Source organism: Triticum aestivum, chromosome 3A, assembly GCF_018294505.1.
Source record: "Triticum aestivum cultivar Chinese Spring chromosome 3A, IWGSC CS RefSeq v2.1, whole genome shotgun sequence".
NCBI classification, from domain to species: domain Eukaryota; kingdom Viridiplantae; phylum Streptophyta; class Magnoliopsida; order Poales; family Poaceae; genus Triticum; species Triticum aestivum.
Window position 1 is genome coordinate 156,004,754 of NC_057800.1, and position 15,093 is coordinate 156,019,846.

The 15,093-nt window shown below is 44.3% G+C and overlaps 1 protein-coding gene and 1 long non-coding RNA gene across 2 annotated transcripts; one reads left to right on the plus strand and one right to left on the minus strand.

The window, feature by feature from the left end:
• Positions 1–1,349: 1,349 nt before the first annotated feature.
• On the plus strand, positions 1,350–2,932 carry LOC123060789 (uncharacterized). Its single transcript, XR_006428148.1, has 2 exons — positions 1,350–2,135; positions 2,255–2,932. It is a non-coding gene; the product is annotated as an uncharacterized lncRNA (long non-coding RNA).
• Positions 2,933–3,917: 985 nt separating this feature from the next.
• On the minus strand, positions 3,918–7,483 carry LOC123060790 (eukaryotic translation initiation factor 3 subunit L). The gene is made up of 7 exons (XM_044483631.1): positions 6,860–7,483; positions 6,382–6,713; positions 5,758–6,097; positions 4,938–5,086; positions 4,765–4,858; positions 4,371–4,442; positions 3,918–4,269 (listed from the first exon to the last, which is right to left on the minus strand). The coding sequence occupies exons 1-7, from the start codon at positions 7,394–7,396 to the stop codon at positions 4,225–4,227; spliced, it is 1,569 nt and encodes a 522-aa protein (XP_044339566.1). The 5' UTR covers positions 7,397–7,483; the 3' UTR covers positions 3,918–4,224.
• Positions 7,484–15,093: the final 7,610 nt, after the last annotated feature.

The window sequence follows — 15,093 nt, forward strand, 5'->3', positions numbered from 1 at the left end:
ACAATACTTATGTTGTTGTTATAACATCGTAAATGGACATAAATTATGCTGACCACTCAGGAGATTGAGAGACCAAACAATGTCTTCAAACATGTTAGTTGAGTTATATTCAACCACACGTTCTCCATGTCCATAAGATCCCGTCATCACTGGTGATGTCGGGTTAAAGGTTGAAGTGAGCTTCAAACCTTTGCCCTTGAGTTCATTGTGTCCCAAGAATTGCTGATACAGGATAATCAGATGCTGAGATCTGAATCTAATGCCTTATAATGTATAAGACAATAATTTTCTGTTAGCGGTGTGATCCTGACCAGAAGTGAATCCTGGATTGCACACATTATCCCACGAGACACAAAGAGCGATCATGATGTCCATGGCACAGATAGGGCAGTGGTGGCCGTTGAGGGCGAATGCCTCAAATTATATAGCCATATGTTACCGCTATGGGTAAGCCAGGCATAATCAATTTACATTCAGTAAATTAAAGACCATCATGGTTGATGTTGTAATGAACTTAGCAAAAACAATGGGTATTTCAAGAAGTTATCTTGAAACCATAAGTGTGAATCTCAAATTGCTAAATACGACACCTTGAAGATAATCTCCAAAATGGAGTAGATCTCACAACACTAGGGAGTATAATCTGATGAAATCAGTAGATACTCACTCGTAATGCCTTATGTCATGACTTAGTAAAATGTGTGGGAGAGCACTTTGTAAAGCAATCACAATGTCAAAATGATAAAATGTAGGCTTTATCAGTAGTTATCGATAATCTGCGTAAGCAGTAGATCCATATGACTTCCTTGTGATCCCAATACATCAATTTGAAAAACAGCACTTAGAATTTTGCATTCAATATTTGCAAGAAATTGAAAATCTCAATTGCAAATAGACGTATTAATCTCCACATGTAGCGAACATGGAGATAAATACATTCCGGAATACATTGTACTCAACAGAAATACACTACTATTGTAATGAATAGTAATGATGTTGCAAACTTGATGTTCAAGTGAAAAAACTTGAATTGTATAGATCTCAAATTAAATGAGATGATCTTGTATCAAATTGCAAGAGAATTCAGCAAAGTGAATTAATATTTTGCGAGAGAAAAATTAATCTTAATCGCAATGAGATTGTTTTATGAGAAAAGAAAATTCTCAATCGCAAACCAGCACCATAGAGGTACTGAAATTGTGTAAGCAAGAGATGAAATAATCTCAATTACAGTAATTAATCTCAACACGTGATAAACGTGAAAATATATTACATCAACTTAAGATCTGGAATACCACGGTACTCAACAGAAAATAGTACTAAAATATATGTACTGATTTTAACAGGAATGAAATCACTGTTAGAAGTGTGTTGGGACACTAATAATCTGCTACTGTGCTCAATCAGAGTAGCAAATACTCATGGAGTAGCAAATAAAGCAACGCCTGCCGGTTGCCTAAATTTCCATCGCATGCACATGGCCACGCAAGCGAGGAAGTCCAGTCAATCGAAATGATAAGGAGAGAGAAAGGGGAAGAAATCCCCAGCAACTCGATCCCCAGTCCTCACAAGACTGAAACAGGCAGAGACTCCCACGGCTGGCTGGCCGGCCGGCCGCATTACCGGCGGCGAGAAGAACTCCCGCCGCGCTCGTTCTCGGAGGAGGAGTCACCACGGGGGTGGGTTCCGAGCGCGACGCCGTTCGAGAGCCCGAGCGCCGCAGGGCTCCATGAGCCGTCACCGGCCATGGCCGTTGGACGACGGAACAGCAGACGCGGGTGGGCGCGCAGGGGCCGAGCGCTGGAAGCCAGGTCGACACCGCTGCGTAGCCGCGTCATGGCGCACGCTAGCCAACGCGTCTGGGCTTCCTTGCCGTCGCTGCGCATAGCTGCCCCAAGGGACATGCCTGCGGGAAGTGCCGCCGCCGCGGCGAAGCGCGTCTCCACGCGCCGGATGCCGGGAGCCGCGGGTGCGGGCGCCGCTTGTCTGTGAAGGGTGGCTGTCTCGGTCGCTTCTAGGCCGGGAGCCGACGAGGCCGGCGGCACGCTGAGCGGTGGCAGGCGTGGTCGCGTGCACCGCATGCGTTGAAGCCTTGGTTGCCCAGGACCGTCCCGTTGTGCTAATGCCATAAAAAGGTAAGAACATTGAGAATTGACGAACACACTGGTGCTTGCAATTCTTGATTGAGTCGTTCAATCTTTGATCAATTGATGTCAACTTCCCTGTTCTTTCTTCTTTTTGTTGTTCTTGGAAGCCTGGTTCCTCGTTTCGTCCCAGATCGAGAGACTCGCCGCGCCTGCCTCGTGAACGCGTCGGGCTGGTGCGTGAGGTTGAGGCCACGCGGTCACGTACCGGCAGGAGACCTGCGCCGCCTTGCCGCTTTGCAGAGGCGTGGACTGCCACCGGTTCGGTGTTGCTCGCGGGCAAGCCCGTCGTGAGATCGCTCCGCTGGAGAGCGACGGGGCTGGCCTTCTGGACGTCGCCGGCCTTGGTCTTCCGCGTCGCGCTGTGAGGCCGATGGAATGGCTCCGCCGGGAGCAAGCGAGAGACAATCGAATAAATGATAGAACTATCAATTCCATTGAATGATTCTTGGTATATATACAAGGGGCACAGACACGATTGAGAAATGCGACTGTTTGTAGAGGTGCAAAGGCCAATGCAACCGGCATACAGATTACAATAGGAGGATTATCCTTTTAATTAACCTATTAATTTAATCCTAAGAATTAACAAACCAGCATGTGCCTACACAGCTACACTAATGCTAACACATTGCTCTATGTTTCAGAGCATTTGGACCATATATTATGCTTGAATTTGAACTTAGATTTCAAAATTGTGGGTTTAAATGATGTTTATATGTGCAGTAGAAACATGTTGGTTTGAATTGCTGTGATGAGAAATGGAATTTGTCATGGTGTTTATAACATGCCTGGAGAGAAATTGAAAACCTTGTATTATACTTCCTCTGTACCAAAATACTTGTAGCTAGAGAAACTAGTACAAGTTCTCCAAACTACAAGTATTTCGGTACAGAGAGAGTAGAAATTTAGTTTATTGAGCATCTCCCCAATAAACCAAAGTGCCACTCGGGGAGCTGAAACAGCCTCATGGGGGATACTACAAGACATGTGGAAGATGGTAACGTGTCACCATGGTAAAATTCAGCAACCCGGAACCTAGAGACTTCATATCTTTTTAGGGCGTACTTAGTACTTAATATTGACATGTGTTACACATACACATGTTGCACATCATCCAACTGATCTTTGGCAAACGTTGGCATCGTTGTGAACTGTTGGGTCTGTCCCCACGTAGTCATCGGCGAAGGCTACCATCACAACATGAACGATGTTGCGGTCGCTCATCGCAACACGAGTAATGTTGTGCTCACCTATCACAACATGGACAATGTTGGGCCTGTCCCCATATAGTCATCGGCGAAGGCTACAATTGCAACATGAACAATGTTGCGGTCGCTCATCACAACATGAGTAATGTTGCGCACACCTATCACAACACAGACAACATTGCAATCACCCATTGCAAACACGAACAACATTTTATGGTTGCTCATTGCAACACATGGGATGTTGCAATGATCCATTGCAACACAGGCGATGCTACAAGCACCTCGCCAAGGGCAACATCCACCCCTTTCCCCACAACAGATGTTGCAGGGAGCCTCGCTGTCCGCAGATCCACGGCCCACTGTCGTCATTGGGGCACCTCATCGTTGCAGCAGCAACCATCCCCTTCACAGCACCCACCGCAAGGCCACAAGGAAGGTGCCTCCCTTTTTCTCACCCGCTTCAGGAGCCACGTTGTTGGGCAGCGGACTAGGGTCAAGATCAGAAGGAGCGATGCATTGAGCCCACAGGGACATATGGCAAGAATGCAAGGCAACTGATGAGCGTCATGCAATCAGCCTCCAGATCTAATACCTGTGAGCTAAAAAATGTGCCCACCCAGTTGGATAAACACGGAAGGTATCTCAAGTTCTCAATTAGCAACTGACAGATTACTCATCAAATAGCAAACAGGAACAAGAAACGAGATAATACAGTGAATTGCCAGTGCTTCACTGAGTCAAAAAGTGTACCAGAAGGCACAACTAATGCTCTGCTAACAGTAGTCATCACAAGTGCCTCTCACAATAGGAAAAAAGAAAAGGAAAACAGGATCCTGGGACGTTTCTCTCCTCCATGATCTCTACCATGCTCAGTCAAGCTGTACCTTGTCCAATTCAGCAATGGTTTCTTCAAACTGTAGGATATTGACAAAGGAAGTTTAGACTATGGTCTAGCAACGATGTGCTATCTATAAAAGGAAAGGGGGGAGGTATCGTCAAGTGGGGACTCAGGTACCTTTAAAATCTGTCTCAAAAAGTAGTCACCATGGCGCTTGGTCGACTTCGACTCTACGACATGAATAACATCCTGAATGATTGCAAATAGTTCATATGTAATTAGTCATACATTGACAAAGTAGGCAACAGACTTGAGAAGGCACAAGTTAACACAATCATGGTTGAACTTAAAGAATCTATATTGTTACACAAAATTCATTCCAGGAAGGAGCTCCAATTATCTACAGACTACAGCAGCTCAATGTAGTACCTCAATTAGCAATTGATATAGTGAAGATATTAACTTCTAAGATACAGCAGAAAGCACCAACTCGTAATAAAGAAATCGACACAAACATAATAAGCGGATGCAAAAAACTTATCTTAGCCACAGAAAGGAGAATCGGCATTACCTCATTAATGTAGAAATCAAAGTCTGCACTGGATACAATTTTCCCATTACTGTCAACTGCATGCATTTTGTGCTTGTACGTCATAAGGATAGACCTGTCCAAATGTTTGAAAATTTCTTATGCATACAGACCAATAAAAAAAACTAACAACACAAGTTAATGCTCACACAGACCTAAGTGTTGCCTCATCCATTTCCATATACTGGGCAAGTTTGGTGATGGTTATTGCTGAGTATAACTTTAGATAGCTCCGGATCCCAGAAAGCAGCTGCTGCTGCTTCACTTCGTACAGGAACAGCTTCAATTGAAGCCGATAGGCGTCCTGTCACATAACAAGAAAAATAATCAACAATTTATTCTGCATGTCTACTCTTTGATTTTTTGGGGGAAATTTACAAGTCAAGGAAATAGAAGTAATTCTCAACGAATAAGAACCTCAATACATATGCAGTACAGGCACATCGACAAAAATGTTCAGAAGTACATCTGTTCACAAATAGACGAGTGATACTAGCTTCCATCTGAGCATTTGCAACCGACATGCTAGCTGCTTAACTGATAAGAAAACTAGCCTCTTTATGCATCAACTTTACTTCATGGGCTGCTTTTAGCAACTGTCTTGTTCCTGATATACCTTTCTTGTATGTATGTTTATTACCCTTAATGAAAAGATGTGCTAATGATATTTGAACATACTACATAGAAACTAAAAAAAATGCAAACTAAAGCACTGAAACCTTTGAGAAAATATAAAAAGAAAAACCTCACCCTAGATGTTTTGACTACTACATGAGATTTATGTTGAATAGGACAAGAAAAACCTCACCCTGGAATTGTAGGACTCTGAAATATGGATTTCCAACTACCAAAGGGTTGATTCTTTTTCACTACTATTTTGTGATGACTAAAACAAGTAGGGTTACACGGTAGAATTTGCCTGTAGAAACTGAAAAGAAATAGATCGCCATTATGGTTGTCCACAAGAAACATTACCTGGTTATAATTTGTAAGTGGCTGGTCCAGAACTGGAGGTGATGGGGTAATAAACTTGGGGCAGGCATACGAAAATAGCTCATCGTAGGCAGCATATGCTTCATCATCAAACCTCTGCATCTTTGTCATTTTGTCATTGTACTTTTCTTTCAGCTGGGTGCTAACATTTTCATCTATGAGTTTGTTCTGGGGACACAGAGATAGGCAAATTGCCAGCAGCGCATACATCTGCTCATTTTTCTTCAGAATCTGGTCGTACTGAGGGGATTTCTGATGGTACTGCTTATACTTTATAATGTAAAGCAGAATTTTGTTGAATTCCTTGGTAGCATCGACATACCTAGGTTTACAAACGAATACAGTCTATTAGCTAAAAGAACTGAATCCCAGCTTTGGAAATTTCAAGATGGCTGAATCAAAATAAATTTCACATATTTGGATTTACATAAGAGAATCATGAGATCTTTGTTGAAGTTATATGACATAATAGAATTTATTGGACAATTATAGAGATGCTAGCAAAGCATCTTATGCTGCTTATGTGTGTATGGAGCAGCAGAAAGTGAAGCTAAAAATGCATAAGGCCAGTGTGGTAATCCCCAAAAAAGGCAGATGCTTTTGTACCTGCGCATCATAAGGTTTGCAAATCCATAATGATAGATTGTCGAGATGTGACTCCCAATCACAATGGTGTAGACCCCCTGCTGGTTAAGGTTGATCGGTGCCAAGCACTTGAGGCCAGTGTGGTAATCACCAAGAAGGCAGTGTATCCTGAGAAGCCCAATCATGCTGTAGTAACCCAGGACCTTGAGCACATTGCTCCCACCCTGGTAGTCATACCCATCAGTGGCAGTAAACGACTCCAGCCCCTCTTTCTCCCTCTCCAGAATCTGTGCGATCATGGACTTCTCGACGAGTGCTTGCAGGTAATTGAGAACCCCATAGACATTCCATGCCTGCAAAAAAACAGAAAGAACTTATCAGCAGCAAAATCGCCGGATAGATTAAATCTAGTTTTTTTTCTGGAAAAGGAGGCTAGCCCCCGGCCTCTGATAAATTAAATCTAGCAAAGCAAAATAAAAATGAAGCGTTTATTTATTACCTTGTCAAACTGCTTTAGCTGCTGTAGCTCGTCCTCCGTCTTGTTCTTGAGCTTGGCGCGGTACTGGCAGAAGCTCTGGAACTGGTAGACGAACTCGTCCACCATGTCCCACAGCCACTGGTTAGGCAGCTGCATGTTGACGACGCCGTGGAGGACGACGCTGAAGAGGTCGCAGTAGTTGTTCCAGGACTCGGAGCGATGGCTGGCGGTGAGGGGGGAGAGGCGCGCGTAGGCGTGGCGGTACCAGAGCTCGCGGTAGAGGAGGAGGAAGACGTGGTCGCCGTCGCAGTAGGGCGCCACGGCCTCCGCCGACGGCCAGGGCGTGTCGCGGAAGAGGCGATCGGAGAGGCGCTGGAAGCCGCCCTCGTACATCTGGTGGATCTCGTAGACGTTCTTGTCGCGGATGTGGCGGTACAGGTGCACCACGAAGGTCTTCACCGAGTCCGGCACGTAGTTGGGATCGTAGGCGTCGGCGGGGCCGCCGCCGTGCTGCTGCGGCGGCGCGAGGCCGTCCTCCCGGTCGTAGGCGGACGCCATGGTGTGGCGCTGGGGGGGTTTGGTTAGGGTTTCGGGGTTGCGGCGGCGGCGTGAGGGGGGTGGGAGGAGGCTTCAGAGGGGAGCGCTTTGTTGGTATGGCCTTTGTCTTTGTTTTGCTTGTGTTGATGGGTTTTTACGGGTTTTCATCGGTTGCATGGGCTTCAGGAATTCTCGGAGCTGGCCCCTTTCGGCCCACTTGAAGCGAGATCCCAATATATTATACATTTCTGCAGATCGCTAGAAAAAATATATTTTCTTCTTTCTCGAAGGATTAGCATTAGAAAATAGGAAATGGTTGGTTTCTGCCGACGTGTCTCATGTGAGGCGTCCGTCACCTCCTACTTGCGACACATGTCTTGCACGGGTCATCTAGTACTAGTTCTAGCAGTTTCGTGCGATCATGTGCGCGCGATACAGAAAGTTTTCTGCAACATCATTTGTATTGCGAAATTTCTTTCGCAACAACTCTCATGTTGCAAAAAAGTTAAACGAAAAGAATCTGCAACATTACCGGCGGAAGTTGCCCTTGTCCGACTGTGCCGCCGCATGCCAACAAGTTTTTGCAACAACGACGGAGTTACAAAACGGAAACAACAACGAGGGCGGTGTTGCTGCGACATCATCTTTCATTGCAAATAAATTCACAACAACGTCCATGTTGCAGAAGTCCTTTTCGCAACATTATCTATGTTACAAAAAAGTGAAGAAGAAAAATCTGCAACATAATCTCTGTTCAATTGTTTCTGCAACATAAGTTATGTTGCAAAAGGTTACGAAACACTCCGTTTTGTTGCAATGAATTGTGCCAAATTTACTGCTGCGGAGGCGGCGGGTCTTTTGAAAAGATCAGTCGGCCGACGCGTAGCACGACTCTTAGAAAATACGAGAATTAACGAAAATCTTTTGGGAACCCCATTAAAATACCCTTGTAAAAGTGAAAAAATATCGAGCCATCAACCACACTGACCTATTTTACATTACGTCGATGACACTTTAATCATTGTTAAATTTGATCCTAAGGTCGCAAAATATATATGTGAAGGAAATATGCCCTAGAGGCAATAATAAAGTTATTATTTATTTCTTTATTTCATGATAAATGTTTATTATTCATGCTAAAAATGTATTAACCGGAAACATAATACATGTGTGAATACATAGACAAACAGAGTGTCACTAGTATGCCTCTACTTGACTAGCTCGTTGGTCAAAGATGATTATGTTTCCTAACCATAGACTTGAGTTGTCATTTGATAAACGGGATCACATCATTAGGAGAATGATGTGATTGACTTGACTCATTCCGTTAGCTTAGCACTTGATCGTTTTAGTTTACTGCTATTGCTTTCTTCATGACTTGTACATGTTCCTACGACTATGAGATTATGCAACTCCCGATTACCGGAGGAACACTTTGTGTGCTACCAAACGTCACAACGTAACTGGGTGATTGTAAAGGTGCTCTACAGGTGTCTCCGATGGTACTTGTTGAGTTGGCATAGATCAAGATTAGGATTTGTCACTCCGATTGTCGGAGAGGTATCTCTGGGCCCTCTCGGTAATGCACATCACTATAAGCCTTGCAAGCAATACAACTAATGAGTTAGTTGCGGGATGATGCATTACAGAACGAGTAAAGAGACTTGCCGGTAACGAGATTGAGCTAGGTATTGAGATACCGACGATCGAATCTCGGGCAAGTAACATACCGATGACAAAGGGAACAACGTATGTTGTTATGCGATTTGACCGATAAAGATCTTCGTAGAATATGTAGGAGCCAATATGAGCATCCAGGTTCCGCTATTAGTTATTGACCGGAGACGTGTCTCGGTCATGTCTACATAGTTCTCGAACCCGTAGGGTCCGCACTCTTAACGTTCGGTATTATGAGTTTATGTGATTTGATGTACCGAAGGTAGTTCGGAGTCCCGGATGTGATCACGGACATGCCGAGGAGTCTTGAAATGGTCGAACATAAAGTTTAATATATTGGACGACTATATTCGAATACCGGAAGTGTTCTGAGTGATTCCAGAGAAAACCGGAGTGCCGGAGAGTTACCGGAACCCCCTGGGAGAAGTAATGGGCCACATGGGCCTTAGTGGAGAGAGAGAGAGGGCCGGCCAGGGCAGTCCGCGCGCCCCCTCCCCCTCTGGTCTGAATTGGACTAGGGAAGGGGGGCGGCGCCCCCCTTTCCTTCTCCCTCTCCTCCTTCCTTTCCCCCTCCTAGTAGGAGTAGGAAAGGGGAGTCCTACTCCTACTAGGAGGATGACTCCTCCTCCTGGCATGCCCTGCAAGGGCCGGCCGGCCTCCCCCTTGCTCCTTCATATACGGAGGTAGGGGGCACCCTAGGACACACAAGTTAATTGTTCCAAGCCGTGTGCGGTGCCCCCCTCCATCATAATCCACCTCGATCATATCGTAGTGGTGATTAGGCGAAGCCCTACGTCGGTAGCAACATCATCACCGTCATCACGCCGTCGTGCTGACAGAACTTTCCTGTGAAGCTCTGCTTGATCGGAGTTCGTGGGACGTCATCGAGTTGAACATGTGCTGAACTCGAAGGTGCCGTACGTTCGGTACTTGGATCGGTCGGATCATGAAGACGTACGACTACAACAACCGCGTTCTCATAATGCTTCCGCTTACGGTCTACGAGGGTACGTGGACGATACTCTCCTCTCTTGTTGCTATGCATCACCATGATCTTGTGTGTGTGTAGGATTTTTTTTGAAATTACTATGTTCCCCAACAATATGTACCATCCTTGATGATTTGGCCTTGTTAAAGAGCCTCTTGATCAATTTGAAAAATATGCCTTTGTCTATCTCAACATCGCCCTCACCAATCCACTATCATGTCAACTGATCTAGGCACTAATATTGTGGCCTTTCCCAGAATCACGTTAGTCTCCCTCTCTCCTTGCACAAACTTCCTGCCATGGCCTTTCAACCAGATATAAACCGTTGTGACATCTACCTCACCGGATGGTGTGCCTTTTACTATCACGCGATGGTCGTCTCATCCTCCTCTTTGCCCTTCTCAATAGTCTCCCTGCCTACTTCATGCTTTGCTTCACACTTTCAAAAAGCATTATCGAGGAAATAAACAAACATAGTCGGATTTTCTTCTAGTCAAATGATGATTATTCGTACACTCCAAAAAAATGACATGGAAGGATTGGATACTTAACCACTCTCCACTTCACTTAGATTTAGGTATAAAATGCTTTCTTCCTTGACAAGGCATTTTTCAAACACTTAAATGCTCTTAGAGGAATTTCCCGAGTGTCAATTGGAGATGGATTATCAACTTTCTTCTCATTAGACACATGGGTTCTTATTGAGCCCATTTGCATTGCTTACCATGCCTCACTCACCAACTATATTAAACTCATTGCCATCATAGGTAATATTTTGATGGATGGGATAGATTTGGGCATGCGTAGCTGACTAACCTTAACTACTTTCGATGAGCTTGCTTCCTTGAGACTTTTGTTACATGGTGTGTAGCTGGTGGATGCTTCAGATACTCACACTCCTAAATAGGGAGGCACTCGGCACCAAAGGAGCTTGTGAGGGGGATCGCAACTTTTCGACCCAATCTTATCATTCATTTTAGGAATAACGTGTGCCATGCAGGGTTCGGGTGTTTGGGTGGTTATTCTACCTTGAGACGCTAAACACCCATGCAAATCTACATTGAAAAATGTTGCTCAATTCAGCTACCTATGAGGTTTGTGTTGGGGAACATAGTAATTTCAAAAAAATTCCTAAGCACACACAGGATCATGTTGATGCATAGCAACGAGAGGGGAGAGTGTTGTCCACGTACCCTCGTAGACCGAAAGCGGAAGCGTTTGCAGAACGCGGTTGATGTAGTCGTATGTCTTCACGATCCGACCGATCAAGTACCGAGCATACGGTACCTCCGAGTTCAGCACACGTTCAGCTCGATGACGTCCCTCGAACTCCGATCCAGCCGAGCTTTGAGGGAGAGTTCCGTCAGCACGACGGCGTGGTGACGATGATGATGTTCTACTGACGGAGGGCTTCGCCTAAGCACTGCTACGATATTAATGAGGTGGACTATGGTGGAGGGGGACACCGCACACGGCTAAGAGACCCAAGAGTTCAATTGTTGTTTCCCTAGGGGTGCCTCCCTCCCTGTATATAAAGGAGTAGAGGAGGGGGAGGGGGCCGGCCACCCTTGACGCGCCCCATGAGGAGTCCTACTCCCGGTGGGAGTAGGACCCCCCCTTTCCATGTTGGAGTAGGAGAGGAGAGGGAAGGAGAAAGAGGGAGAAAGGAAAGGGGGGCGCCGCCCCCCTTCCTAGTCCAATTCGGACTTGGGAGGGGAGGGGCGCGCGGCTGCCCCTTGGCCGCCTCTCCTCTTCCACCAATTGGGCCCATGAGGCCCATTAACCTCCGGGGGGGTTCTAGTAACCCCCCGGTACTCCGGTATATATCTGATAACCCCTGGAACCATTCCGGTGTCCGAATATAGTCATCCAATATATCAATCTTCATGTCTCGACCATTTTGAGACTCCTCGTCATGTCCGTGATCACATCCGGGACTCTGAACTACCTTCGGTACATCAAAACACATAAACTCATAATATAACCATCATCGAACTTTAAGCGTGCGGACCCTACGGGTTCGAGAACTATGTAGACATGACCGAGACATGTCTCCGGTCAATAACCAATAGCGGAACCTGGATGCTCATATTGGCTCCTACATATTCTACGAAGATCTTTATCGGTGAAACCGCATAACAACATACGTTGTTCCCTTTGTCATCGGTATGTTACTTGCCCGAGATTCGATCGTCGGCATCTCAATACCTAGTTCAATCTCGTTACCGGCAAGTCTCTTTACTCGTTCCGTAATACATCATCCCTCAACTAACTCATTAGTTGCAATGCTTGCAAGGCTTATAGTGATGTGCATTACCGAGTGGGCCCAGAGATACCTCTCTGACAATCGGAGTGACAAATCCTAATCTCGAAATACGCCAACTCAACAAGTACCTTCGGAGACACCTACAGAGCACCTTTATAATCACCCAGTTACGTTGTGACGTTTGGTAGCACACAAAGTGTTCCTCCGATAAACGGGAGTTGCATAATCTCATAGTCATAGGAACATGTATAAGTCATGAAGAAAGCAATAGCAACAAACTAAACGATCATCGTGTTAAGCTAACAGATGGGTCAAGTCAATCACATCATTATCTAATGATGTGATCCTGTTAATCAAATGACAACTCATGTCTATGGTTAGGAAACATAACCATCATTGATTCAATGAGCTAGTCAAGTAGAGGCATACTAGTGACACTATGTTTGTCTATGTATTCACACATGTATTATGTTTCCGGTTAATACAATTCTGGCATGAATAATAAACATTTATCATGAAATAAGGAAATAAATAATAACTTTATTATTGCCTCTAGGGCATATTTCCTTTAGTCTCCCACTTGCACTAGAGTCAATAATCTAGTTCACATCGCCATGTGATTTAACACCAATAGTTCACATCACCATCTGATTAACACCCATAGTTCACATCGTCATGTGACCAACACCCAAAGGGTTTACTAGAGTCATAATCTAGTTCACATCGTTATGTCATTAACACCCAAAGAGTACTAAGGTGTGATCATGTTTTTCTTGTGAGAGAAGTTTAGTCTACGGGTCTGCCACATTCAGATCCGTATGTATTTTTGCAAATTTCTATGTCAACAATGCTCTGCATGGAGCTACTCTAGCTAATTTCTCCCACTTTCAAAATGTATCCAGATTGAGACTTAGAGTCATCTGGATCAGTGTCAAAATTTGCATCGACGTAACCCTTTACGATGAACCTTTTGTCACCTCCATAATCGAGAAACATATCCTTATTCCACCAAGGATAATTTTGACCGCTGTCCAGTGATCTACTCCTAGATCACTGTTGTACACCCTTGCTAAACTCAGTGTAGGGTATACAATAGATCTGGTACACAGCATGGCATACTTTATAGAAACTATGGCTGAGGCATAGGGAATGACTTTCATTCTCTTTCTATCTTCTGCCATGGTCGGGCTTTGAGTCTTACTCAATTTCACACCTTGTAACACAAGTAAGAACTCTTTCTTTGACTGTTCCATTTTGAACTACTTCAAAAACTTGTCAAGGTATGTACTCATTAAAAAAACTTATCAAGCGTCTTGATCTATCTCTATAGATCTTGATGCTCAATATGTAAGTAGCTTCACCGAGGTCTTTATTTGAAAAACTCCTTCCAAATACTCCTTTATGCTTTCCAGAAAATTCTACATTATTTCCGATCAACAATATGTCATTCACATATATTTATCAGAAATGCTGTAGTGCCACCACTCACTTTCTTGTAAATACAGGCTTCACCACAAGTGTGTATAAAACTATATGCTTAAATCAACTCATCAAAGCGTATATTCCAACTCTGAGATGCTTGCACCAGTCCATAGATGGATCGCTGGAGCTTGCACATTTTGTTAGCACCTTTAGGATTGACAAAACCTTCTGGTTGCATCATATACAACTCTTCTTCAAGAAATCCATTAAGGAATGTAGTTTTGACATCCATTTGCCAGATTTCAAAAAATGTGGCAATTTGCTAACATGATTCGGACAGACTTAAGCATCGCTACGAGTGAGAAAATCTCATCGTAGTCAACACCTTGAACTTTGTCAAAACCTTTTTCGACAAGTCTAGCTTTGTAGATAGTAACACTACTATCAGCGTCCGTCTTCCTCTTGAAGATCCATTTATTTTCTATGTCTTGCCGATCGTCGGGCAAGTCAACCAAAGTCCACACTTTGTTCTCATACATCGATCCCATCTCAGATTTCATGGCCTCAAGCCATTTCGCGGAATCTGGGCTCATCATCGCTTCCTCATAGTTCGTAGGTTCGTCATGGTCAATTAACATGACCTCCAGAACAGGATTACCTTACCACTCTGGTGCGGATCTCACTCTGGTTGACCTACGGGGTTCGGTAGTAACTTGATCTAAAGTTACATGATCATCATCATTAGCTTCCTCACTAATTGGTGTAGGAGTCACAGAAACAGATTTCTGTGATGAACTACTTTCCAATAAGGGAGCATGTACAGTTACCTCATCAAGTTCTACTTTCCTCCCACTCACTTCTTTCGAGAGAAACTCCTTCTCTAGAAAGGATCCATTCTTAGCAACAAATATCTTGCCTTCGGATCTGTGATAGAAGGTGTACCCAACAGTCACTTTTGGGTATCCTATGAAGACGCACTTCTCCGAATTGGATTTGAGCTTATCAAGATGAAACTTTTTCACATAAGCATCGCAACCCCAAACTTTAAGAAACAATAGCTTAGGTTTCTTGCTAAACCACAGTTCATACGGTGTCGTCTCAACGGATTTAGATGGTGCCCTTTTTAACGTGAATGCAGTTGTCTCTAATGCATAACCCCAAAATGATAGTGGTAAATCGGTAAGAACCATCATAGATTGTACCATATCTAATAAAGTACGGTTATGATGTTCGGACACACCATTACGCTGTGGTGTTCCAGGTGGCGTGAGTTGCGAAACTATTTTGCATTGTTTCAAATGAAGACCAAACTCGTAACTCAAATATTCTCCTCCACGATCAGATCATAGAAACTTTTTTTCTTGT